The sequence below is a fragment of the Melospiza melodia genome, chromosome 2, assembly GCF_035770615.1.
Source record: "Melospiza melodia melodia isolate bMelMel2 chromosome 2, bMelMel2.pri, whole genome shotgun sequence".
Classification (NCBI taxonomy): Eukaryota; Metazoa; Chordata; class Aves; order Passeriformes; family Passerellidae; genus Melospiza; species Melospiza melodia.
Window position 1 is genome coordinate 119,025,229 of NC_086195.1, and position 26,411 is coordinate 119,051,639.

A 26,411-nucleotide genomic window follows, 5' to 3' on the forward strand; every position below is an offset into this window, starting at 1 on the left:
TGTTCTAGAAATAACATGTGAAGACGTTATAATTTGTCAGAAATAAATTTTTATTCCTTGACTTCAAGCACAAGTTACCATTTGTGCTTGAAGTTTGTATCACCTAGCTGTGATAAAAATCCTTAAACAGTATTAGGGGCACACTTGTGGTTTATTTATACAATAAACGCATTTATTGTATAAATAAACCACAAGTGGGGCTTTTGTTCATGACTGGAGGTTAACTTGTAAATTTTTGTTTTGCATTTGTCAGAAATATAGCTAACAGCTGCCTTTAGAGCCATCCTAATTGTGGCTTGGTAATTAATTTTGAAAAAGCTACAGCATCTGTTCCATTTTGATTCTTCCTGTTAATGTTTCATAAAATGAGAACAGTTTTAAACATTTCTTCTATTATCCTTTGAAAAATGAACTTCTAAACATTTCCTTGTCAAATCCATGAGGGAACTTCTTAAAAGGAGAGTTATTTCTTAAATATATCATTGATGATCAAGTAAGAATTAAAGACTTACTATGTCTTCATTTACAGTTTTATATTCCTTTACAAGTAAGGTGTAACTCAGAGGTGGAGATTTAAAGTTATGTTACAAAAAGAACTGAAGAGGCATTTAAAGGCAGTGTTTCAGGTCAATACACTGAAGTGTTTCTGCTGAGTTGAATGATTTACAGCCTTACATTATGAAAATAGTAACGAGATATTGGACACTGTATGTTTGAGAGGTGCTGTAATGCAATCTTATTTTGCCAAGTGTGGGGTATCTTGGTGTTGAACTTGAGCAGGCTAATCTAGGTCAGTGGGCCTTGTGACACCCTCCCCATGAGGGCTGGGAGGTTGTGGGAGCACAGAGGGAAACCTGCTCATGAAATGTGCTGAGGAGCAGTACTTCATGTGCCCCTCAACTCCGTGCTTGTTTTGTCATCCTGGCACAAGTTCAGAGAAACAAAATGCTTTCTCTAGGTCTCATTTATGCTGAGATCACTGTGCTGTCAGTACAGGGCAAAGATATCACAGTGGTTTTCTTTTTTTCTTATTTTTTGTGACAATCCTACTATTCCAAGAACTGTAAGAATACATAAGATAATAATAAATACACGTGCAAGTCATTTTTTGACTTTTAAGGTGGGTTTTTTTCTCTCTCTTTTGCATCTTAGTGTTCTTCTATTTCATATGCAGCTCTTTTGTGATACCACTGTTAAACTATTCCTTTTTTAGATTAATGCTCCCTTGAAATATCTTCTGCCTGTTGTATTCATACCAGGTTGTGTACATTCACAAAGAAGTTCCTCTGATTCTTCCTAAAAATCCTTGTTTACTACTTTCTTCTTCTTTTTTCAGTTTTCTTTTCTGAAGATCTTTCAGGTTTTAACATCTTACATGATCTGAGGTCCAGGTGTTCAGCCCTAGGTATGGGGGAAAAAAAAAGAGGAAACTCTTTGAAGTGGTTGTTCAAAGCCTGCAGAAAATATAGCAGTATTTCATCTTCTTGGGCTTCTTTTTCTTAGTCATAATATGCTTAAGGTTGGCTATATTGAGCATACTTTTTTCAGTGTTGCACCTTACTTTTCTGATATTGTTAGTACAATATCCCCAAGATTGCACCAGGAAATGCTTTATGGGCACTACTGAAGAGGCAAGGTTAAAATTAACCATGTGACTTCAGTGAGCTTGTTGAGATACTTGTCATTACCCAGTGCACTTGTGTTCCTGCATTTGTGTTGTGAGAGAAGGAGATAGGCAGGACTTCCATCCTGTAAGGGGCTTTTAGTTACACAATGAAATCTAAATTTACACTGTGTTCAGAAGTAATTAAAAAGTAGTCATGACATTGAAAAAAACCCTTCTTGTAGCCTTCTTTATTGAGATACTTTTGGCTTTTATCAAATTTCTTGGTTCATACTTTCAAGTGTAGATACTTTACAATTGATTTACAAATGTGTGAGTGTATTTTTTACACACAGACAGGAGTTTAAATTCTGTGCATGAGTATTAGAGCATCAATTTAAACAAGTTTTGCTGTAAAACTTTGAAAATCATAGAATTGTAGAATATGCTGAGTTGGAAGGGACCCATGAGGATCATTGAGTCCAACTCTTGGCCCTGCCCAAGTCACCCCAATAAGTCACACCATGTGCCTGAGAGCATTGTCCAAACACTGCTACTCACTGTGACCACTTCCCTGAGGAACTGCAGTGCCCAACCACCCTCTGAGTGAAAAACTTTTTCCTGAAATCCAACCCAAACCTCCCCTGCCTCAGCTTTGTGCCATATCCTTGAGTCCTGTCACTGGTCACAAGAGTGAAGGACAGGTACCTACCCCTTCACTTCCCCTAACAAAGATATTGAAGATCACAATGAGGTCTCCCCTCATTCTCCTCCAGGCTTAACAAACCAGATGTTCTCAGATCCTTCTCATAAGGCTTCAGACACTTCACTTTCTTTCTCCTATTGAATACTAATAAGGTGAACTTTGGTGTTCGTCTTTTGAACAGGGGAGCAGAAAGCTAAAAGCTAAATGACCTTTAGGCATTTTAGTCTTTGTTGGTATAAAATAACTTTGAAAGCCTATTTTGGTTTTGTTTCTGAAGGAAATTGTGTGTATGTGATGGCATTTTTGTCCTTCTCTCTAACTTCTGAATTTGCTCATTCTAGAGTTTTGAAGGGTTGTTAGAAGCCTGTTAAGCCAAGCCAACTGCATCCTTTATCTCCTCTTTGTCCATTGGAAATAGTTTGTAGTGGAAGGGGAAAGAGAAGACAAAATATGAAATTCTCTAGGAAATTAGAGCACATTAGTTCTGCTGGTGACAGGAATGTGTACTCATTATAACAGTAGATTCATGCCAAATTCTGCTTGAAATGTGTTTCCAAGTCTGAAATCTCTTCACACTGTAACATCTATATTTGCTGTTACTGAAGTTTGTGAGTCAACCTGGAAACATTTCAGCCTGATATTGGCATTTTTAAGGTGCCTAATTTATCTGTCACAAGCATGTAGTGTTCCCTAAAAGAGCTAATGAAATGAGTGTTAAAAACCACCTAGCATGTTAAGTTATCTCTTTGTTCTGCTCAAACAGGAGCATACTGCCTTTGGACATACTACCTGTCTTAGGGCTAGTGTCAGAGATCGTTTGAGAAGCTGCTCTCTTCAGCTGTTTGTTTTGTTCAAATATCTGAATAGCACCACTTCTTAACTCTCTTCTGTCAGATAGGCTGGGTTGAACAATTCCTGTGTTTTTCCTGCTAATGCAGGGAACTTTGGGCAGGAGGAATTAGGAAGTGAAAATGTGTAGTTGTGTTGTTTGCTGAGAGGAGGGAGAGATGTGATGAATTTTAACAGAAGAGGGTAAAATCCTTGCCTAGCTCTACTGCAGCCAGCAACATACGTGACTGTAGCTTCCAGTTAACAGGTATTCTGCTAATGGTGGTTTGAGAAATTAAACTGGTGTGGTATGACTCCAGCTCCTACAATGCAGGTGCAGAATAGGTAAATAATGTGTCTGCCTTTCACAGAATAACTGACAAAGCATAGGATGGCTGGCATCAAGGGCTGGTGTAGTGACATAGGAACAGTTTTGTTTTAAGAGTTCCCTGTAACCTTCTCAGATGAAATCTGAATCGTTACTATTAATAAGCTATTCTCTCATTTGACTGTTCAGTCCATCAGTAACAAGTGTTGCTCACATTTGAAGGTTTATTGAAATGAGTTTCACTGCTTTGATTCCCAGATATGTTTAAATATTTTGAAAGCTTAACTAATTTTTTTCGTAAAGATAAATTTACTTATTGCGGAATAAGAGAAGATTTAAAGTGAGGAAGTGTATAGCTATATCTCACTTAAAATAGTGTTGCTTTTAATAAAACAAGACAGTCCTTGGTTCAGTTTTTAGATGTCTGAGTTATAAGGATACTATTACCTGTTCCAGCCTTTACTACACTTTGTATATGAACTTTGTTTTGCATTCTTGAAATACTAAAAGTTTGTATAAAGTATTTGTGAGCAGAATATTTTAATTTTGGTAGAAAGCCTTCCTAAAATTGTAGCCATTTTTAACTGTGGAGACACATCCTTCTCCCCCAGCTTTCTTAACCTCGCCTGGGTCTGAGATCATTGAAACATGTCAAATTCTGAACCTTAACAAGGCAATTCTGCTGGCAAGAAATGTATCTTTGTTAATTTATGTAATACCTGGATGTCATTGTGGCTGAGTGAAAGTGGTTGGAAAGGTTTGCAGTTGCAGACTTTCAGGGAAAGTTCCTTGTGAAGTAATTGCTGGAGGATTGGAGAGTAGGTGGTCTCTGCTTGTACTAAGTGTTTCTTTCTAGTAGTCCCCATGATGGATTTCTCATTAGTGTGTTGTTTTGAAACAAAGTGCTTTTTCACTTTAATCTTCAACTTCAGGAGCATATTTAGAAAGTTTCCACAATTAGGTAACTTGCCAGGCAGGAATGAAGGACAAATGCTGTAGCTCTGTATTACTTGACAGATTCCTGAATCTATCACCCAGTGCTTGTTTTCTGTAGCACCAAACATAGAATCTTTTCCTCAAACACAACTGTTAAAATGCCTTCTTTTTTCTTCATTGACTCTTTCTTTACTTTTCCTATGGATATGAGACCATAATTTGGGAATTGAATATGCAGGATAAAATTATTTGTTGAAACAGTGTTAAGCAAAGTCTCTTTGTGAAGAGGAGAGCATGGTCGTTTTGTACTTTGGTGTTATAGCCTGCTGATATTTTAGAGGGTGATAGGTCTTCCGTGTTCAGGAAGAGAAGAAAAATTCCTGACTTATGTCTTTGAATGGCCTGCCTAGAGGGATCATGAAAATGGGATGTCAGTATTGACTATGTTCTGTTGTGGTACGCTGTGAGATGTTTTTTTTGTGTGTTTTTGCCCTGTGCTACACAGTTGTTTGGGAAATTTTGTAGAGCGAAAATTAAGTCTGATGTGGCTTTTTATAAAATTTCTTGTTGATTTTTGTCATATTTCTTGTTGTTTGAGTCAGGATGTATAATTGTTGCTGTCACTTCTATCTGAGAGGTCTAGACTGCAAGGAATATTTTTTAATCTTTCTCTCCTGCTGAAAAAAATAAGTCCCTCATAGTCAGGTGGAAAGATGTGAACTGCCTAGGGGAAGGAATCTAACACATTATGAAATGGTGAAAGGCGAGTAGCAATGTTGAAAGCAGGCTGGGATGCTGCCTGACAGCAAACCCTAAGTGACTGTGCAGTGTGATCCAGTGGCAGGAAGAGTTGCTTGAATTCTTTCCTGGGTACAGAAAGATGGGGACAAAATTTTGCAATACTTTTTACAGCTGCAGTTGCAAAAGAAGTTTTATACCTCCTTAGATTAAAACCTTTAACCATGGAGACTACCATAAAAGTGTCTAAATTTCTATAGTTAGGAGGCACTTGTTCCAAAAACAATGTTGATTTTGTATGGTTTTGGGTTTGGTTTTTTTATAATTATTTTGAAATGTGTCCATCTTCTCACATTGTTAAGTATATGCAGACATATGGGTTTTTTTCATACCCCTAGTCAGGTGTCATTTAAAACAAAGATACTTCTGTGTAGCTGCCAGGCAACAAATGTGGTTGGCTTAGGGACAAGTATAGTAATGCAGTGCAGAGCAGAGTGGGGTTGCTCAGTGACCAGACTGTTAATGAAGGGACAGAAAAGAACTCCTTTAGGAATGTACATTGTTGGTGTTTGTCTTAGGAATTAAAGCCACAGAGTATATAAAAATACAGTTTCCAAATTTTTATTTTAGAGTGGTTTTTTGTTGTAGTTGTTTTTGACACTGTACTTGCCACCATCAGTTATTAGATTAATAAGACTTTGGGCTGTTGCATACTTGCTGTGGTGAAGAGAAAGAATAATTAATATTCTAGCATTGGTACATAAGCGAGATCTTTTATTTGCTAATTGCAATTGAAAGCATCTTATGTTATTTATGGTGTTGTTTCAGAGGCATAGCAGGTCGTGGCAATGATCCTAGAGCTTCTGAGAGCAGTTTTATAACTTCTGGGAAACTTTAGATAATATGTAAAATGAAAGCATATTCTTGTGGGGACTTGAAAGGGACTTGCCTGCACTTAAGAGAAGTCTGACTCTGAGGTTGCATGATGATAAGAAGTTGTTGTCTAACTTGTTTTTTTGAAAGGCGTAAAACATTTCCTGATGTTTTAATTTCAGACATGAAATATGAAGGTTTAGATATGTTTAGTTTTGATGATAACCTGTGTTTAAACACCTGTTTTATTTATGTCATACCATGTGCATTAAATATAGAAATGGGGAGTTCCACTGTGTTCAGACTTCTGGTCAATTTACAATTTTCAGTTTGTCTTTATTTTTCCTGATACTGTATATAACAAAGATGATATTTCTCTCTGATTCTCAGATGTGAATGAACTGAAGGAATGCCTCCAGGTACTAGTAAAGGAACAGCAGACTCTGGCCACACAATCTGCAACAACAGCTCTCTCAGCTATGAGGCTAAAGCAGAGGCTGGTCATCCTGGAACGATATTTCATTGCTCTGAACAGAGCAGTTCTTCAGGAGAACATCAAAGTGAAGTGGAAAAGCAGTAGTGTTCCTCTGCCTGCTGTGGATAAGAAAAGGTAATAACACGTGCACGAACAAGTTGATCCATTAGAAAAGCCATAGAAAGGTTATCAACCTGTCTGTGGGGGCTTAATGTGATTTATTCCTTCTTGTGGAACATTAATGGTCAAGAAACTTCTTATTTCTTAAGATGGCTTTACCATACTACGTGGTGTTCCCTGCCATCAGTCCTCCTTCTTGCCTAGTGCTTTCTTACAGTCTGTCTCTCTGTGCTAGTAGGTTTTTATTGTAATACATTGCTGTAGATATTAAACTTTGAGCTATAAGAATACATTTATTGAAGTATTTATTTTGTTCTGCTCAGCTAGAAAGTATGGAGAAGTCTGTTTCAGAAATGGTGCTAATGGAAATTACATTGTTTGAATAACAATATATTTTTTGTCAATAGTTGCTCAGTTAAATAGTTGCTCAGCTCACATAAATTAAAAAATACAAATACCTAAAAGCAGAACATAGAACCTTAGCTTGGGTGAGAAATGATGTAATTGTGCATTTTATATGCAACTATTTAATACAAATACAAAAAAGGCTGAACACAGTTTTCCTTAGTTTGAGTGAGAAATGATGTAATTATACATTTTATATGCAACTGTTTCAAGAGAAGTAACTGAGTGAGGAACCATCTGATTACTTTTCATGTCTGGATAGCTGTCTGGACCTAAAAATAGAAAAATCTATCAGATAAGGCATTAAATAAAGTGTTCAGTAGCTGTCTGACAGAACAAGCAATTTGTCTAGAGAAAATTTTGTTAGATTGAATCTCTAGATTCAGATATGAAAGGAGAATGTAAGCAGATATCACAACTAGTTATTATGGAATTGGAGTTCTGACAAGGATATCTTTGAATAGACTGTTCCCTTGAATTTTTTTCAGCTCTGATTAAAAAGAGCACTGATATGTTTAAGTTATTAGATTGCTAAAAATGCAAGTATAGGTTTTGAAAAAGTCCAAGGCTGTTCACTTTTGTTGTAATCTCAAAACAAAAACTAGACTTGGTGGTTCAGTGTTGGAAGTGGTGGGGAATCTCTTGTTGCTGGCTACAAAGGGGAGCTTGCTTAAATTAGTTTGTCTGTGTGAGAAGTTAACAAAGTGAATGTGAGTCCAGTGAATATTACCAAAAGTTGAAGCGATCTCTCTTCCTTACACACACAAGTACAGAAACTGCAAAGAGATTTTTGGCATTGAGACTTGAATAGAAAGATAAGCAATGGCAAAATGGGTGGAACTAATTATCAATAATAAAAGATTAATTTTAAGAAGTCTGTAAGCTTAGATTATGCAGTACAAACTAACTAACAATATACACTTCCCAAGTAGATAATTAGTACATGAAGTGCCTTATGTTTGTGTATTTTGAGTAAAGCATCATCATTTCACTTTGAGTAACTATGGGCATTTTTTTGGTGGCAGTCCATTATGCTGGTCTGGTTTATGTTTTCTTCTGTGAAGCTTTTTGATTTGGACATTGAATTGTTTCTTTGAAGTGGTTGAAGTTGAATTTTGGTTGCTGACATTTTGATGTTGTTCACCTTTCTCAAGGCACAGCTATGATTCTTTACAAATAAAAATTGTATCATTGTATGTGCATGTATATGGCTAAATTGTAAAATCATTGAATATATGTTATAAAAAATAATCATAGCATAAATATATATTATTGTAATACAAGTTTATTGAAACTATTCATACATAATTTTATTTAGCTCAAGACCTGTGGGCAAAGGTGTGGAAGGACTTGCACGTGTTGGATCCCGAGCAGCACTTTCCTTTGCATTTGCTTTTCTTCGTAGAGCCTGGAGATCAGGTAGGTCTGCTCTTGAGCATTTTGCATATATATTTCATTTGAAGCCATGTGACTCATTAAAGTGTCTATATCTGCGTTAAATATTGGCATAGAACTATGAATTTGTGAATGATGGATTTGCATAATTGCACTTATGTGGTATTATGCCCAGCAATGTTGTTGTTGATCAAAGCCACACAAGCCAGTATGAATGTTGGGTTTTTTTGGGCTGTTTTATGCTGAGGAAAGTAAGTTGGGATTTCATGAAAAACATGGGTTTTTAGTGCTAGATTTCAGAAAAGTTAGATTTATTCTTCAGACAAGGTCAAGCCACTGTATTATTACATGATAGCAGCACCTTAGAAAAAGCTTTGAATGTGAAGCTTGTGTTTAGTTGGTGTACTTGTCAGCTATTGTCAAATTGCAGAGGTTGGCAGAATTGTCACCTGTGCCACTAAACCTGCCTGCCTCAGTCTGCACCATTTGGTCAGATGGCAGGTGTGGGCTTACTTCAGCCAGCCCTAGTTCTCCTCTTTTCTCAGTGGCTGCATAGTGAAATCAGCTGGTTTGGGTTTTTACCTTTCTGAATTTTTTTTATTTTGGTGAAAATTTCTTCAGAATCTTGCAGTCAAATGTTCATGTGAAAATTGAGAACTTTGTGTGTAGGAAGTAAGTTGTATTGAAAAAAGCTCCATAAAATATGGTGTACAGCCATTTCTCTAACTTCTGTGAAGGTGGGAATGTAACTGCTCTTGCTGTGTTCCTTAGGTGAAGATGCAGACTTGTGCAGTGAATTGTTACAGGAATCACTTGATGCACTGCGAGCTCTACCAGAGGCATCCCTTTTTGATGAAGGGACTGTGTCTTCTGTGTGGCTGGAAGTGGTAGAAAGAGCTACTAAATTCCTAAGGTCTGTTGTGACTGGGTAAGTTTCTTTTTTTGAGCTGTGAAGTGGCAAGCTTGCATCTCTCAGAAGCTGGGGGTATAAACATAGTGATTTATAGAAAATTTGAGAGATTTCCTTCCTTTTACAATGTAGTTATACAAGCAAGCAAAAAATTAATGAACTATTGAAATGCTGCTCTGTAAACATGATTTAATGATTTTAGCTGCTTAAGAATAATCTGAATTGGTATATTCTGAATGACTGCATAAAATTTAGCTAAACACAATTGTGTTTTACTAATGTTAATATATCTGCAGAAGAATGCTTTGGTAATGCTATGTATGTGCACTCTTAACTGTGCCTTTCAAGTATAGTAAAATAATACAGATTCAAGTATAGTAAAATAATACAGATTTTTGTGCTTGAGGGAAAATGCACTCATGTTGGACTTGGAATAGTCCTCTGCTTTTCCCTGTATTTTAAGTAGGCTTCAAGTTATTACCTTTTTACAGTAGTTACTAGAAGTTACTATGTCTTTTCAATACTGGAACTAAGTCCTTAAGGTGAATATCATAAAACGCATTTGAATTTCACCTGTGAAAAATGTTTTTCATATTCTTAGCACGTTTAATAGAACTGTAGATAGATAGTGAAGCTTGGGGTGTTTTTAAAGCCTAGCTGTCCCTTTAAAATTTGATCTAGTTTGGAATGTGTGGGCTTTTCTTCTCAGCTGTTTTCATCACCCCTTTGATATTTTCCTGTAAGTTCTGTAGTGGTTCTTGGGTGCTGTAGATGCTTTTGGTAAGCAATTGTGTATTATTTCCTGTTGGTTAATGTATATTGTTTGACTTTTAAATAGAGATGTGCATGGAGCTCCCAGTACCAAGGGGCCAGGAAACATTCCTTTGCAAGACCAGCACTTGGCACTTGCCATATTGCTTGAACTGGCAGTGCAGAGGGGTACACTAAGGTGAGAAGCATGAGCACTCTGATTTTTAGCCATCACTGTTGGAAAGGGCTGACAGGCTTCAGTTTTCATGAATTTAGGTTTAATGTAATAATTGTAGTTCGTATGCACTTTTTTACTAAAGCAATGGTGATTGAGACCTAATGCTATCTAGACTGCAAAATTGATTTTTTATGTTAATGATCTGTTTAAAACAGAAAGCCTTGACATCCAATTTTGCTAAACTTCAAAATGTAGAGATTGAATTGTATGGATAACCTAACCCAATGGTTTTAGGAATGCTTATTAATAGAAAATGTTGATTGCCTCTTTCAGCCAAATGTTGTCTGCAGTTATGTTGCTGCTTCAACTGTGGGATAACGGAACGAGGGAAACGGATAATGAGCGATCTGCACAGGGAACAAGTGCACCCCTTCTACCTTTGCTACAAAGGTTTCAGAGTATAATATGTAATAAAGACATGCCCAACACTGAGGAAGAGATTCAGGTACTTATTCTTGGTTTATTTAAAAGGGGCATTATGTTGGAATGAAATTTCATTTGCCTACCTAAAATAATCATAAAGTATCCGAACAAAGTTGGTGGTGGTGTTTTCCATGTAAGGTGCATATACACCATGGTTGTTTGGTTTTCATGTGAGCACTTGAGTTTCTTGAGGTAGGGGGAGGAATGTTACAGCATGATTAGAGGTAAGCATTGTGTTTTGTAGTTAATGATGATGTCATAATGGACTTAGATGTGGCTAACTTTTCTCATATTTGGATTGCTTTTATTTTGTGTTTAAAATTAATTGAACTATGACTCTTTGTCATAGCTATTAACTGAGGTTGATAAAACAATCAATTTTATTATGCTTGTAACTTTCTATTATATACATGATCTGACTATTTTGTCAGCATTCATGTTTCAAATTTAATGTGAAGAAAGGATGTGCAGAGTTAATTCTTTTTCTCTTACACTTCTGCAGATAGTCATCTTGTGTAAACTTTATCGTGTGGTCTCAGATATACCTTGAATGTTTTTCTGACATTCTGAATGTTTCTCTTTTCCAGCTCCTGACTTACCCTCTAAGTCCCAATGAAAGTTTTCTGCGGTATCTGACTTTGCCACAGGACAATGAGCTGGCCATTGATCTGAGACAAACAGCTGTGGTGATCATGGCCCATTTGGACCGCCTTGCCACCCCTTGTATGCCTCCACAGTGCAGCTCTCCTACATCTCATAAGGTAATTTTTGCAATATCAAATACAGTAAGATGTTTTCCCTAAAAGCAGCACTGAATTTCAGAATGCAAGGAAAACAGCTCCTAAGATCCTTTCTGATTTTCACCACATAACCTTGAGTTCTGAAATTTGTCTTACTTGGGTAACTTTTATTGCCCTTAACTTTTATCAGCCCTTTTTGCGTGAGCCTTGGAGTGCAGTTTTATGGTTTATGAACCATTCTTTCTTACCACACTATGGCTAATTCTGTCGTATTTTGAGCTGTTGTTGTGTTTCTTAGAGTAAATTCTCAAGACCAGACTTTATAAATGTTGGGGGTCTGACTTACTAGAAAAATAAAAGAAAGAAAAAGATAAACGCCAAACTTTCCAACCTGAAAAATCTCTGAATCTCTTACCATAGCCACTTATTGCTCATTTAGTACCAGTCTGAACTGAATATGATGCATGCAAGTCTTTATTTTTGGTATCTTCTAATTAGGTAGGTTTTATTGACTGTTGGAAAGAATGACAGTCTCAGATTTGGACACAATTGGTATATTAAGTTTTAAAAAATAATTTGCTCTGTGGATTTTATTAAGCTGTGTATGTCAAAATTTAGTACTGACAGAATTTCTTATTTCCTAGGGATCACTGCAAGAGGTCATTGCTTGGGGATTAATAGGTTGGAAGTACTATGCTAATGTGAGTGGTCCAATTCAGTGTGAAGGACTGGCCAACCTTGGTGTTGTGCAGGTTGCTTGTGCAGAGAAACGTTTTCTGATATTATCTAGAAATGGAAGAGTTTATACACAAGCATATAACAGCGACACTCTGGTGAGAGTTTTTTACGTGTTTTTAAAAATTTGTTCCGTATTACTTCATAAGTTTCCTCTGCTAAATATTTACAATTTCTTAGGAGAGTAGATGGAGGCATGCTGATTTTTTGTGAGCTTTCTGTAGTGTTGTATTTGAACTTTCAGAAATAGTGGGGTTTGTCTCCTGGGTTGATTAGATGAAAAGCATATGGATTCTGTAGCTTTGATTATGCTAGAGGTTATGGATACTATGATAGTTGCTTTTATTGCTATGCTGGCCTTGGTAACTTCAGAAATTGGAAGATATGAAATGGATTTTACTTTAGAGATATAACTGTGTCCAAGCTGTGTAGTTTCTCAGAGAAAAATACACTGTAAATAGAAGCCTTTGTCACTAAGATAGCCTGTAATGTTAAGATAAACACCATTTTCATATGTACTGAAGACCTGTAAGATTGGAAACAAATAACTTCAAAGCATTGCTTTTGTCATGCTTGACCATTTTTTTCTTCATGCCTTCACCTCATTAATTTGAGAGCCAAGTTTTGATAAAACTGGAAATAGGAAAACTGTACCTAGTTATGTGATGGAAAATGTCAGCAGATTTTGTAAGCATATTGCTTTTGCTTGGTTTACAGGGACCACAGCTGGTGCAGAGTCTAGCTTCCAGAAATATTGTGAAGATAGCAGCACATTCAGATGGGCATCACTATCTGGCTTTGTCAGCAAATGGTGAAGTTTTCTCTTGGGGTTGTGGAGATGGTGGAAGACTAGGTCATGGGGATACAGTGTATGTATTAAAAATAATCATAACATTTATTTGCAAGTATTCTGGATTCTTAGTAAAAATTCTTTTGTTGTGTATATAAGCAATGCTCAGCATTTGACATTTGACTCTGTTACTGAACAAAAGTTGCATTCTCCTTGCTTGTTTTCTCTATCTGGAATATTCCTAGCTGTCTATTGATGTTACTTTCTGAAGTTCTCATAGGTGGAAGGGGTAGTAGTGAGCACTGTTATCAGGCCTTTTATCAATGGTTTTATGAATCCAGAGCACACTTTCTCTGAAATGTTGACTCACATGTTGGAGCAGGGTCATTATTTTTTATGCAGTCATGTTGTACATTACTCCATTTTTCTGGGACATTACTGTCCTGCTTTTGTGTAGAAGCAGTCTTCTACAATGGTATTGTATAGGGGGTGTGTGTCAATAGATTGTTTAGTTTTGTTTAATTTTAGAGATTTTATGTGTCTTCCCCCAGTGCAGAATTCCCTCTGAGACAAGAGAGACTACACAAAGGTTATCAGTGTCATGAAATTAATTGGTCAGATACAGTACGTAAAGGTAGTGTTTTTAACAATAGACAAATATTTTTTAAGAACATTGCATGAACTCAGTTGAAAACAGAAGTTGCAGTTGTTAGACATTCCTTCAGTGGTTAGTGTAGTATTGTTGAACAATTTGAACTTAATTTTGGCTTTTAGTTCTATTTGTATTTTGTTACTTCAGTCTAATAATAAGGCTTGCAGGTAAAACTGCAGCAATTCTAGCAAGTATGTCTAGCACCTTTTATCACCTACTCATCAAATCACTTTTTGTGAAATATGTCACCTTCTCTTTAAATAGCCCTCTGGAGGAGCCTAAGATGATATCTGCTTTATCTGGGAAGCAAGCTGGCAAACATGTTGTTCATATTGCATGTGGAAGCACCTACAGTGCAGCCATTACTGCTGAGGGAGAGCTCTATACGTGGGGACGAGGAAACTACGGCAGGCTTGGGCATGGTGAGTTAGTTGATAGCTTCAGATAAGTTGTTGAAGAATTTAGTGCCTGTTGCAAATGATCTTGCATCCCACCTAAAGCTGATTTGTGAACATTATCTGGTTTCATGTGAATTGAAATAATTATGCGAGGGATTGTCTCAAACCCATTAAATTCCCTGAGTTATCTGGAAATAAGCAATTGGATGGAGAAGAAAACTCTGCACAATATTCTCTGTTCCTTTCCTCATGAAGCTAAGACTATTTCATGGGTTAAATCCTTGTTGGGTGTCTCTCAAAAACCATGCAGGTAGTCATTACACTCAAATCTGAAAACAAAACTAAACAATGCTACCCTGCACCCTCACAATAAAACATCCAAAAGCAAAGAAGCAAAAAATCCAAACAAAAGAGCTTGTAAGGCCTTCTGGGTTTTGCTTCTCACAGAACCACTTTGTTTTGAAGGTTCCAGTGAAGATCAGACCATCCCAATGCTGGTCACGGGGCTGAAAGGACTCAAAGTTATTGATGTGTCGTGTGGGAGTGGAGATGCTCAGACTCTTGCAGTTACTGAAAATGGTTAGTAGCAAAACAAAAGTTAAAATTTTAAGTAAGGTTACCTGTCCTTCCTTTTACTCTGAAGATATTTGTACTGAAGATATTCTTATTTCTAGCAGCTTGAATTCTCTAAGAATTTGAAGCTGAAATTCCTTCTGGGGAAAAAAATATGTACATTTATACATTTTGTAGATAATGTTGCAGCAGTATTTCCATGCATAGATATGCAGTATCTTCCTTATGAATATATAAATATATTGAGTTATGGTATATGTATATTTAATGTAAATGTATAATGGACCCACAAAAAAACCCATATATGTGCAAGTGTCTGAATTTTATTTGTTGCTATATAAGTGCAAATATCTCATGTTGTTACAAAAGTCAGAATTCAGAGTAGGAGAGCTGTCTCTCTTAACCCTTTGGAAGTGCAAAAGAGAAGCTGCATGGAAATTTATCTTTCCAACATCCCTGACCAAGGTGCCTAGGGTGAGACAGATTAAAAACTTTAATGTCATTGTAAGGTCAAACCCCAAAGTCATCTCTTAGAAAGCAGATAGTTCTTGGAGGCTAGTTGTTCCTTTGAAATACAGCTGGTTATATGATGTGCATTATTTAAAAACTGAAATGTTTGCTCATACAGGAAATGGAAACCCAGATTTTATCAATTTTTTCCTCTCTCCTGGTCTCTGCTTTGCATGCTTCTATTGCTTATCAGAGTACCTTAGGGACTCTGCTGATGCGGGTAGGGAACAAAAATGCATCAGAACATAAAACAAGACTTTCTGTTTGGGCATGCATGGGTCACCATCCTTGAACCATAATTTTATTTACTACAGATGCAGAATGACTTGACTGTTTCTAAGTTTCTACATCAAGACTTAGATTTAGTAGTGCTTTAGTAGTGCATTTCAAAAGAACATGATAAACGTGATGATTTCATTTCATTTTGAGAAACACTTGAATTATATAGACTGAAAATTAATACAAGTTTAACAGAAAATTTGGCCATTGGATGTAGAAAACATTTTGCAAGTTCTTATAAATAATTAAAGAAAGCAGTTTTTAACTTGCTTGATTTACAGTAAATTCTATGCTTAATTTATTTTTAGAAGGCCTTTCCATACACTGATAGATTTTCAATGAATGTTATATATTGCACTTTTTATGGTTAGTTGTGTCATCATGACTGTTTTTCAAATACTGTTCTTTATTATTGTCGCAAACAATTGGACATTATTTTGGAACTGCTTTCCTTAAAATACAGTTTAAAATTTGTGCTTGTTGTAGAATCTCAGATTATGAAGAATTTATTTGTTTAAATGGATGGCTTTGTTACATGAAAAAAAGCAGTTCAATTATTTTTTGTTTTCTTTCTTCTGATTTAAAGGCCAGGTGTGGTCTTGGGGTGATGGAGACTATGGAAAACTGGGAAGAGGAGGCAGTGATGGTTGCAAAACTCCCAAGTTGATAGAAAAGCTTCAAGATCTGGACATTGTGAAAGTGCGCTGTGGGAGTCAGTTCTCTATTGCTTTAACCAAAGATGGCCAGGTCTACACCTGGGGGAAAGGGGACAATCAGAGACTTGGGCATGGGACAGAAGAGCACGTTCGATATCCCAAACTGCTGGAAGGCTTGAAAGGTAATTATCAGAGTTGGAAATGCTCCAGAGCTCTTTGTGTTGTTGGAGCTTTTTACCTGACACAAATGAACGCTGCTTTGAGTGATGGTACCATGTACTCTGTCATATGTTATACTGGTAGCAATGAAAAAGGTAATAATATGCATTTCCCATCACTTCTGCATTTACACCCAAAAGATTTTAGCAGACTTAAAGACTATATTATGACTACTATAAGTGCTGAATGTCTCGTGTTCTCTGTATTCTTGATGCTTTTCTTTTATTAGGTTCACAAAAATGCTTCTTTAAAGCAAGTATGTTTGCATTGTCATGCAAATAAATATATATAATATATGCTTAGATTAAGGCAGGTGAATAGAATAAATGAAAATAACAGACAACAAAAAATGTCACTAAATATGTGTTTGACTTTTGACCAGTTTGTAATGGAGAGAAAATTACTTCCTTCATTTGGGAGAAGACCTGAGGTTCTGTCAGGGAAGATGAGGAAGAAACCTCTTTAATTGCTCTGTCTTTCCTTTAAATTGTTACTCATATATGTTGAATGATCTAAATGAGAATAATTGTACAGTCTCTCATCGTAGATGGGGAGATTTCTAAATAACTCTTTCCCAAATGAGTTTCTAAGTGGAAGGGACACAAAGTAGAATAATTTTTTTAAACTTGTAAACTTCTGTACTTATCTGTCTCTTGGTTTATGCTTTGCTGTACTCCTCCAATCCACTACTGAGGCAGAAATGAGGCTCATGGCATCCATCACACGTTCCTAATTAAGCATGGTTGTAATTAGCATAGTTTTCCCTACGTCTGCTGTTTTTCTGTCAATGATTGTTGTACCTAAGTTATATATTCCATATCTCTCTTATCAGGAAAGAAAGTGATAGATGTGGCAGCTGGATCTACCCATTGTTTAGCACTGACTGAAGACAGTGAAGTGCACAGCTGGGGAAGCAATGATCAGTGCCAGCATTTTGATACTTTGCGTGTCACTAAACCAGAGCCCGCAGCTCTACCAGGATTAGACACAAAGCACATAGTTGGAATTGCTTGTGGACCTGCTCAGGTAGGTTTTAATTTTGAATTCTTTGGTTTTACTTCCCACTGAGTTTACTGTTCTGTATTATAATCCTGGTCCTTCTTTCTGTGCTTGCGTGACTTTTTGTATTCTTCCTTATTCTGAGTAAATGAAGGCTTTGAAAAAAACAAATCTTGCACAGTTGTTCTGCCAAAAAGGGGTGATCAGCTTTCCCTCTGTTGGGTGTTCTGAGAAGCAGCAATTTACCTGTTTTGTATTGTGTGATACAGCAGTTGAAGAGCTGTCAGCAGAAGGTTTCCTGTGGCAGAAGTAGTGAGGTATCTGGATTGGGTTTGACAACACATTGGAAAATGTGATAAGAGAGTTCTGGATCTGTATGGATTTATCTATGTTTACAAGGATGCAAGTCAAGCATTCTCTTTGATAGTTGTGTTGGTATTATTTCCAAATCATCTATTACTGTTTGAAGGCAGATTTAACTTTACACTCCTGTGTGTAGTCAGTGTCATATTTAGAAAATAAAAAACTGTGGAACTTTGTGTATTGTTTCCATTTACAGAGTTTTGCTTGGTCATCATGTTCAGAGTGGTCAATAGGCTTGCGGGTACCTTTTGTGGTGGATGTTTGCCCCATGACATTTGAGCAGCTGGATCTGTTACTGAGACAAGTGACTGAGGGAATGGATGGATCCTCTGACTGGCCCCCTCCTCAGGAAAAGGAGTGTATGGCTGTGGCAACATTAAATCTTCTAAGGCTTCAGGTACCTTCAATTTCTTACACTTCAAGCAGTCATTGAGCTGAATGTTTTCACTAAGTTGCTTGGATGGAAACCATGACCTTTAATGTGCCTTAAAGCACTTCTATTGATTTTAAAAAGTGAAATAACTACACTATCATTTTATGCTCTTTGAAGTTTGGCATCTAGTGGTTGTTTTTTGTTCTTCTTGACAGCTTCTGAGTTTCATTAAGAATGAACTATAAAAACAATATCTAAATGGATTAAGCCTTGTATAGCTCAGAGATTCTGAGCTTTTTTTAGATTTTTAAATAGCATATTTAAAAGTGAATTACCTCTTTAATCTGACAGAGTCTGACAATCACTAAAAATGTGCTGTTTTTTCTAGCATAATGTAGTGATGCAGAAACAGTTTAAGTTATTCTTTAGGTTTACTTCAGATCTTTGGGACTTATAGCTACCATTCGTGATCTTTGAGTATTGGTGTAAATTCAGGATGTAGGCAAGCCAGCATTTCCCTTTAATTTTACAGATTTGCAGGTGTTTGTATCTTGGTCACTGAAGTTTCTTGCTCCAGGAATGACTTCCTGCCAACCCCAGCAAGTTCATATCACTTATTAATTAAAATTTACCTTTTTTTTTTTTTTTTTTTTTTTTTAGCTTCATGCTGCCATTAGTCATCAGGTGGATCCAGAATGCCTCGGCTTAGGTTTGGGCAGCATCCTGCTCAACAGCCTGAAGCAGACAGTGGTGACACTGGCCAGCAACGCTGGGGTTCTGAACACGGTGCAGTCGGCGGCGCAGGCGGTGCTGCAGAGCGGCTGGTCCGTGCTGCTGCCCACGGCCGAGGAGCGCGCCAGGGCGCTCTCAGCGCTCCTGCCCAGCGCAGGTTGGTCCTCACACTCAAGCCTCCTTGTTTGGCCCTTGTGTTTTGACTCCATTCATGGCTTCTTCCGTTCTTAGTTTCAGGGAATGAAATGAATGTCAGCCCGGGACGTAGATTTATGATTGACCTCTTGGTGGGCAGCTTGATGGCAGATGGAGGTTTAGAGTCTGCGCTGAACGCCGCTATTACTGCAGAAATTCAGGTATAGTTCGTCAGCTTGGCAGTTCAGGTTCTTCTGCAGGGGACTGGAGACTGGATTTGTTACTTATATAAATACAAGAGTAAATGTGCCTTCAGTTGTGAACTGTGCAGCAGCTTCTGGCATGTGTCCACCCTGGTTTTGTGGAGTTCTCCTACACTTTTTTACCTTCATGACCTTCATCCCTCACTTTGCCTTTCTTTTCATAATTGTTATAATTGTACAATTATATTAAAAGGAATTACAATTGTTTTTTTTAAAAGTGTGCCCATGTAGTTGTCACAGAATGTACAATACATGTTTTATCTGGTAGGAATTGTTTCATTTTTTCTGTAGGTAAAAGTAACTTGATCTTATTACCATGAATGCTTGTTAGCAAAATGTTTCATAATCATAGTGGAAGTTCGTGTGTTTTCTTTAACTTGATTTTCTTTTTTAGGATATTGAAGCAAAAAAAGAGGCACAGAAAGAAAAAGAAATTGATGAACAAGAAGCAAATGCATCAACACTTCATAGGAGCAGAACTCCATTGGACAAAGACCTTATTAACACTGGAATCTATGAATCTGCAGGAAAACAAAGTTTACCATTAGTTCAGTTAATTCAGCAATTACTAAGGTAATTGTTTTGAATTTGTCTTTTACTTTTGTACGGAATATGTATTTAGACGTTCTGTAAACTAGTCAGCTAAACGGTTAATTTTGCTTAGTAAATAAAGTCTCTTGCTAGCATTTTTAGCTCTTCAGAATTCAAAATATTAAACATTCTTGTAGCTTGTCTGTAGTTCTGCTCTGTTTGCCAAGGAACAATGTTCTACACTAAATTACTCAATTTTAGAAAGATTGCCTTGGTTTTATGGACTTTGATACTTCTTCTCTGAAAGAAGTGTCTGAAAGATGTACTGAAAGTTTTTGTACCAGATACAGGACAAATGTTTAAAAGATTGTCCTTACAAAGTGTGAGAATCACCACAAATCTGTTTAGAACTGAGTATTTTGTGCTATTTGTTTAGAACTGCCTCAAGGAGACAGTCAGTGGGGAAGAAACCTCCATTTTAAGTTCTTGACTGAGAGTTTTGAGTGCATGACCAATTAAGGTGCAGAAAACAAAGCTGCTTTATATCAGCCAGAGGAGCTAAAGGAATTCTTAACATAGAGGATGTATAGCAGGAAATAATTATGAGTTTGCTTTTTCACTTCATTGTGATGGCAACCATCACAATATTGGTAAATTAATCAATACTGAGACTCTTTTGAGCTACATAGTGTCATGGCTTTCACTGCAGGCTCTCAGTGAAGATTGTCAAATTGTGTTTTGTAGTGAGTGATGACAAAATGCACAAACTGGAGGTATTTTAAAAATCCTGTTAACCAGAATGTATCTACAAAACCATTGACTTTTTGAGCACTACAGTGCAGAGGTGTGAAAGTTCTGAGCAGAAAATTTGCAGAGGCTTTTTAGATATTTATGCAAAATTGTAGCAAAAACTTAACCCATGGACTGTCTTCACTCTGAGCTCCCCTTAAGTGATACTTTTGTACCACTTAGGAACATCGCTTCCCAGACCATAGCCAAACTAAAAGATGTTGCTCGTCGGATTTCTTCCTGCATGGACCAGGAGCTTTATAGCAAGGAGAGATCTGCTTCTCTGGACCTGTTGCTCCGTTTTCAGCGGCTGCTTGTTAGCAAACTTTACCCAGCAGATTGTGTTGGTCAGGTCCCTAACACATACAGTAAGTTGTAGTTTTAAAATTAAAAGCAAATAACATCTGACTCCTGCCCAAGTATTTCTGTAATAGCTTTTACAGGATAGTAGTTTCTTATTTTAGTTTATCTTCTTGTCTCATTTATCAGCCTAGTTGCTGTCTGAACAGTGTTTGAAAGTAGTTTATTTACATTGTTTTCTGTAAGGGAATTTTTTTTGATCTAGATAATAAGCTTTTTATAAATTTTTAAAAATATGTGATTTCCTAAATTAGTGCTAATATCCAGTGGCAAAATTTCAGAAGAGTTTGTCAGCTTTTGAAGTCTGTTTCTTAAATGTGACTATGTGATGGCTTTCTGTGCTCTTTGTTTTTACACAGGTCCTGACCTCTTAGGTGTTGGTTCTTTACTGAAGAAATACACTGCTCTTCTGTGCACACACATTAGTGATATACTTCCTGTGGCAACCAGCATTGCTTGTACTAGTCATAGGCATTTTGCAGAAGTATCTTGTGTTGTGGATGGAGATTTAACAGGTAGGTTTTTACTTCCTCTTTTCTTCTCCTTCCACAGAATTTTAAGACCTTCTTGAAAGTTCTAAATGAATAAGAAGGAGTCAGTTTAATTGTATTGGTTAATAGGAGAGAAGGAGGGAAAATTCAATGAGGAAGGCAAGAGCTTTGTACTCAACACTAGTCAAAGGCAGAGTATATTAATGGTGATTTACTTCTGCAATGCAATGAATGTAGAACTTGAACTAACTGTGTCTTCTGTGTTTGTTTTTTGTTTTAGGCATTCTTCTTCCAGAACTGGTGGTTTCTATAGTGCTGCTCCTCAGTAAAAATGCTGGATTAATGCAGGAAGCTGGTGCTATCCCTCTGTTGGCTGGCTTGCTGGAACATCTAGACAGATTTAACCACTTAGCCCCTGGAAAGGAAAGGGATGACAATGAGGATTTAGCATGGCCAGGAATAATGGGTATGAACTTAGAGGCATCTTGACTGCTTTCATAAAGTAGCTGTATAAAAGTGGTGGCTGTTCATGAACTACTCTCAGGAAGGGAATCCTACTTAACAGTACAAAGTTTTATTAACCAAATTATATGGCAGTCATAAGGCAGTATTTATTTCTGTCAGTAAGTTCTTAAGGAAGTTAAATATAGAGGTAGAATTAAGGAGAATACAGATGCTGCTTTTTCAAGAAGTAGTTCACATAATTTTGCATTTTGAGTATGAAAACTTGCAGTGAAAACTTGAGTAAGACATCTAGGCATTTTGCTACTAAATTGTCTGTAATACAAAGGATGAGTAATGTGAAAGCTTTGAAATAAAGAATTCTTATTTTCTCAGGGCACTTTGTAATATGCGTTGTGTCTGTGACAAAAGAGAGACTTCTTTTATATTTAAAAAATCTGAATTTAAGCTGAAATGAAATAGACATCAAATTCCTTGCAGGCAAGTGAGTAATAAAACCAAAGTAATTTGGAGGAAGAAGGATTAGAGCAGTGATTTACCAGCAAACTGATTATCTGCTCCACCTCCACACAAAACAGCCATATAGCTGGGCAATGCTAGGTGACATTAAAGATTAGTGCATTAGAACACAGTATTCAGACAGTTTAATTGCACAATATGTAGACAGGAACATACTAATAGCCGCTTTTACTTTTGAGCAGATAAAAAAATAAGCAACTTTTGAACAGATATGAAAAATTGGATTAGGCAGTTATTAAAAGAATGTTCATGAAAACCCCCTGACTTTCTGATTTTCTGTTGATAAATTCTCTTTTCTGTGTTATATGGACAGGTTCATTTTTTACTGGCCAGAGTTGCAGAAATAATGAGGAGGTGACCCTTATACGTAAGGCTGATCTAGAGAACCACAACAAAGATGGAGGATTTTGGACAGTGATCGATGGCAAAGTGTATGATATAAAGGACTTCCAAACCCAGTCTTTAACTGGCAGTAGCATACTTGGTGAGAATTTTCATTTGACTTAAAGACACAAATTACCTTTGTTTCAAAGCCAGGTGGAATTAACAGATTTTTAGATACTGTATTGACTCCCTCATTGTCTCATTAGCTCAGTTTGCTGGTGAGGACCCAGTTGTTGCTTTGGAAGCTGCTTTGCAGTTTGAGGACACACGGGAATCAATGCACGCCTTCTGTGTTGGCCAATATATAGAGGTAAAAATGTTACTAATGGGTAAATGCTTACTAAAGTCAAGCATTGATTTACTATCAGATTTCTTGTTGGAGCTCAGTTCAAGCTTACAGTTGCTGTTTCTTTTGTGCAGCCTGACCAGGAGGTGATTACAACACCAGATCTCAGCACATTGTCATCGCCACTGATAGACACAGAACGGAATTTGGGTCTTCTCCTCGGCCTGCACGCTTCCTACCTGGCAATGAGCACACCACTTTCTCCTCTGGAAATTGAATGTGCCAGTAAGCGATAAATACTTGTCAAAGCATGCAAGGAAAAGACAAAGGACAAATAAGTTAACCAAAAATTTAGCACTTCTCTAATCTTGATATCTTCCATAGGCGTTCTTTAGTCTTAGCATTAGCTACCACACTCATCAAGATCCCAATAATTTAACAAGATTTAAATGGGGATTAGATGATTTTGAGCAGCAGAATTTAGAATTTCATCGTATGCAACATAAAATAGCAAATGATGCTGCACAGTCTCCTATCTTGCCAATTTCTTGTCAGTTAAGAGTCAATCATGTGGTATTGGATGTTTTCTTATTCGATGTCTTGGTTTGGTGAATAGAAGGTATAATTCAGCATTAATAGCAGAAAAATTTCTAAGACCCTATATCTCTAAATATATGATGGCTGCCCTGTTAGTTAATTGTTTCTTGATTACAGAACCTTTTTTTTTCCCTGTGATAAAGTTCCAGCAAATGAGAAAGTTGCTAAATGTTGTTGAAGCCTGTGAATGCATTTTATTAGAGGAAATCGAGTCTTGATAGCTTAGTCTTTGATCAGAAGATTCACTCATGTTTCCTTTATTTTAGAATGGTTGAAGTCATCAATCTTTTCTGGAGGCTTGCAAACTAGTCAGATTCATTACAGTTACAATGAGGAAAAAGATGAAGACCATTGCAGTTCACCTGGTAACACTACCCCAAATAAATCAAAACTATATACACATCGATTAACTCTGAGTGACCATTCACAGCCCTTTCTCCAAGCTATTGCTGATAATAATATTCAGGATCACACTGTGAAGGTAAGCCCTCAGTAGTTCTGTGCACAAATACTGTTTCTGAAGGGTGGTAGTGATGATGAAAATTCTCCAAAAGTTATAGCAAAACAATCGAAAAAGTTATTTCAGAATTACTATTTGTGAAAGGAATGGTTGAGTACTACTAGTGGATAAAATGTGTTTATTTCCCTTAATAGCATAATAGTATGTTATTTCTTCAGAATTTTTGAGTGGGGGAACTAAAAAATTTGAATATTCTAACAAAAAAAATAGTAATGCATTACTTCTAATGTCAAGTTTCAGTAACATTGAGAGATTCTGCTCACCTTCAGTTGAACTAAAATGTAGTTTTTTTGTCAAGATGGAAGTGTATTTTATGTTTCAGATTCACTTATGCCTTTGTCTTAAAATCCCTTTGAGCCTTGAGGTTCAGGTTTCACAAGGTTGGAATTGTGAATATTATGAAAAACCCTGTGATTTACATTGATCACTATATTTTGTAGTACATTCAGATTTTCTAACCCTCTGAGTTCACCTCCTTTATGAAAATACCCCTAAATAAGTCTTTGGGAATAGTGATAATGATCAATCATGATTTATCAGAAGACAATTGAAAATTTTATTAGCTGACCTGACTATCTCATGAGGAGATCAAAGCAGTAGAAGCTTTATTCTTTGAGTCATGTTTCTCCTGAGAAAGGATGTAGGGTTTTATAGGATTGGGTTGTAGTTGCTGTGTGTTAAATTGCACATACTGCCTATTGTATCTCAGGAATGTTAGTTCAGATTGTGGAGTTTATTCAGTGTTACTTAACTGCTGCCTGTGGTGTTTTGAGTGCTTACATTGTATTTGAAAATGAAGTTAAACAGAGGCTGTTGTGTGTTTTCTTAGGACTTCTTGTGTCAAATAGAGAGGTACTGTAAACAGTGTCACTTAACAACACCAATCACATTCCCCCCTGAGCATCCTGTGGAAGAAGTAGGACGTCTGTTACTGTGCTGTCTTCTGAAGCATGAAGATTTGGGTAGGTAGGCTTGTGGTGTGATTGTTTTGATTGTTTTGATCAGTTTAAACTCTGCTATGGATGGCTTTGGAAATGTATATTCAAACATTGTCTTTTCCCATTAAGGTCATGTAGCACTGTCTCTTGTTCATCCTGGTACCCTTGGAGTTGACCAGGTAAAGCACAAAACCTTACCAAAATCTGTAGTGGATGTGTGTCGTGTTGTCTACCAAGCAAAATGCTCACTGATTAAGGTAAGCCTCTAAGCTGCTGACGTTAAGATTAATTTTCATTTGAAGTGTTTTATTAAAAAGTTATATATTGTTCATTTTAATGTGCATTATGCACTAATTTAATCTTTCATTGTCTTTTGTAGACACATCAGGAACAAGGGCGTTCTTACAAGGAAGTTTGTGCTCCTGTCATTGAGCGCTTGAGATTCTTATTCAATGAGCTGCGTCCTGCAGTTTGCAATGATCTCTCTATAATGTCCAAATTTAAACTTCTTAGTTCCTTGCCCCGATGGAGAAGGGTAGCTCAGAAAATCATTCGAGAAAAAAGGAAAAAAAGAGGTAAGGCAGAATTAGTGTTGTATTCTCTTTGAAACAATGGGACTCCATCTTATTTCAAGATTTGCTGCTATATGAGACTCTCCTTAGATAAAGCATCAAAGCCATTTGTTTCTGCTGCTTTTTAAAGTTTTCTAAACCAGTGGTTGCATGTCAGATCCTACAGCAACAACTGGCAAAATAAAGTGTCAGGTTTAGTTGAGAGGTATTCTTCCAGTGTATTAAAAATGATCCTTCAATATCAGACCCTCTGAATTGATTTTTGTAGCATTCCACTGGAAGTGGCACCTTTTTTAGAAATTGGTTTTATTAAAGTGTAGTCAAACACTGATATAACTGGAAATAAATTAATGTGAACACACACTAAAGAGCTTTTCAGGTTTGTCTTTAAAGGTAAAAGCATGCTGCAGGTAATACCAGAGTTAACTTGGTAATAGTTGGACATAGACTTCACCAAGAATGCATTTCCATTTTATTACAGCCAGATCTTGAGCATTGTGTGTGCTTAGATTATCATGCAAACCTAAAAATGTGACCCATAAAATCCAGCTGTACTGTATGAAAACATAATACTTTTTTTTTATAGTGCCAAAAAAATCTGAATCTGCTGATGTAGAAGAATCCAAAATAGGAAATGAAGAGAGTGATTTAGAAGAATCTTGTGTGGTACCTCACAGTCCTGTACCTATAGATAAAAAGCCCATACCAATCAAATCACCCAAGGTAGGATATTAGATTCTGAATCAACCTTGTCAATAAAAATAACAAGAGAGAAAAGAATAAGCTAAAGCATGATTGCTGTAACTTGACATTTAAT

At 36.7% G+C, this 26,411-nt stretch overlaps 1 protein-coding gene across 3 annotated transcripts in view; it reads left to right on the forward strand.

Moving 5' to 3' along the window:
* Nucleotides 1–26,411, forward strand: part of HERC2 (HECT and RLD domain containing E3 ubiquitin protein ligase 2) — a 102,477-nt gene that overhangs the window by 20,496 nt on the left and 55,570 nt on the right. For 2 of the 3 annotated variants that reach the window (XM_063149727.1, XM_063149728.1), the window contains exons 5-31: nt 6,403–6,622; nt 8,331–8,431; nt 9,179–9,335; nt 10,156–10,266; nt 10,579–10,750; nt 11,316–11,489; nt 12,113–12,301; nt 12,921–13,072; nt 13,910–14,067; nt 14,509–14,622; nt 15,992–16,243; nt 17,113–17,306; nt 17,839–18,039; nt 18,676–18,904; nt 18,979–19,103; nt 19,540–19,718; nt 20,649–20,833; nt 21,185–21,340; nt 21,597–21,782; nt 22,611–22,781; nt 22,888–22,991; nt 23,102–23,252; nt 23,831–24,045; nt 24,914–25,046; nt 25,152–25,279; nt 25,402–25,597; nt 26,181–26,317. In XM_063149727.1, the coding sequence (XP_063005797.1) occupies nt 6,403–6,622; nt 8,331–8,431; nt 9,179–9,335; nt 10,156–10,266; nt 10,579–10,750; nt 11,316–11,489; nt 12,113–12,301; nt 12,921–13,072; nt 13,910–14,067; nt 14,509–14,622; nt 15,992–16,243; nt 17,113–17,306; nt 17,839–18,039; nt 18,676–18,904; nt 18,979–19,103; nt 19,540–19,718; nt 20,649–20,833; nt 21,185–21,340; nt 21,597–21,782; nt 22,611–22,781; nt 22,888–22,991; nt 23,102–23,252; nt 23,831–24,045; nt 24,914–25,046; nt 25,152–25,279; nt 25,402–25,597; nt 26,181–26,317 (4,490 nt within the window). The remainder of the gene's footprint in view (nt 1–6,402; nt 6,623–8,330; nt 8,432–9,178; nt 9,336–10,155; nt 10,267–10,578; nt 10,751–11,315; nt 11,490–12,112; nt 12,302–12,920; nt 13,073–13,909; nt 14,068–14,508; nt 14,623–15,991; nt 16,244–17,112; nt 17,307–17,838; nt 18,040–18,675; nt 18,905–18,978; nt 19,104–19,539; nt 19,719–20,648; nt 20,834–21,184; nt 21,341–21,596; nt 21,783–22,610; nt 22,782–22,887; nt 22,992–23,101; nt 23,253–23,830; nt 24,046–24,913; nt 25,047–25,151; nt 25,280–25,401; nt 25,598–26,180; nt 26,318–26,411) is intronic. The other variant, XM_063149730.1, reaches the window with a different exon arrangement.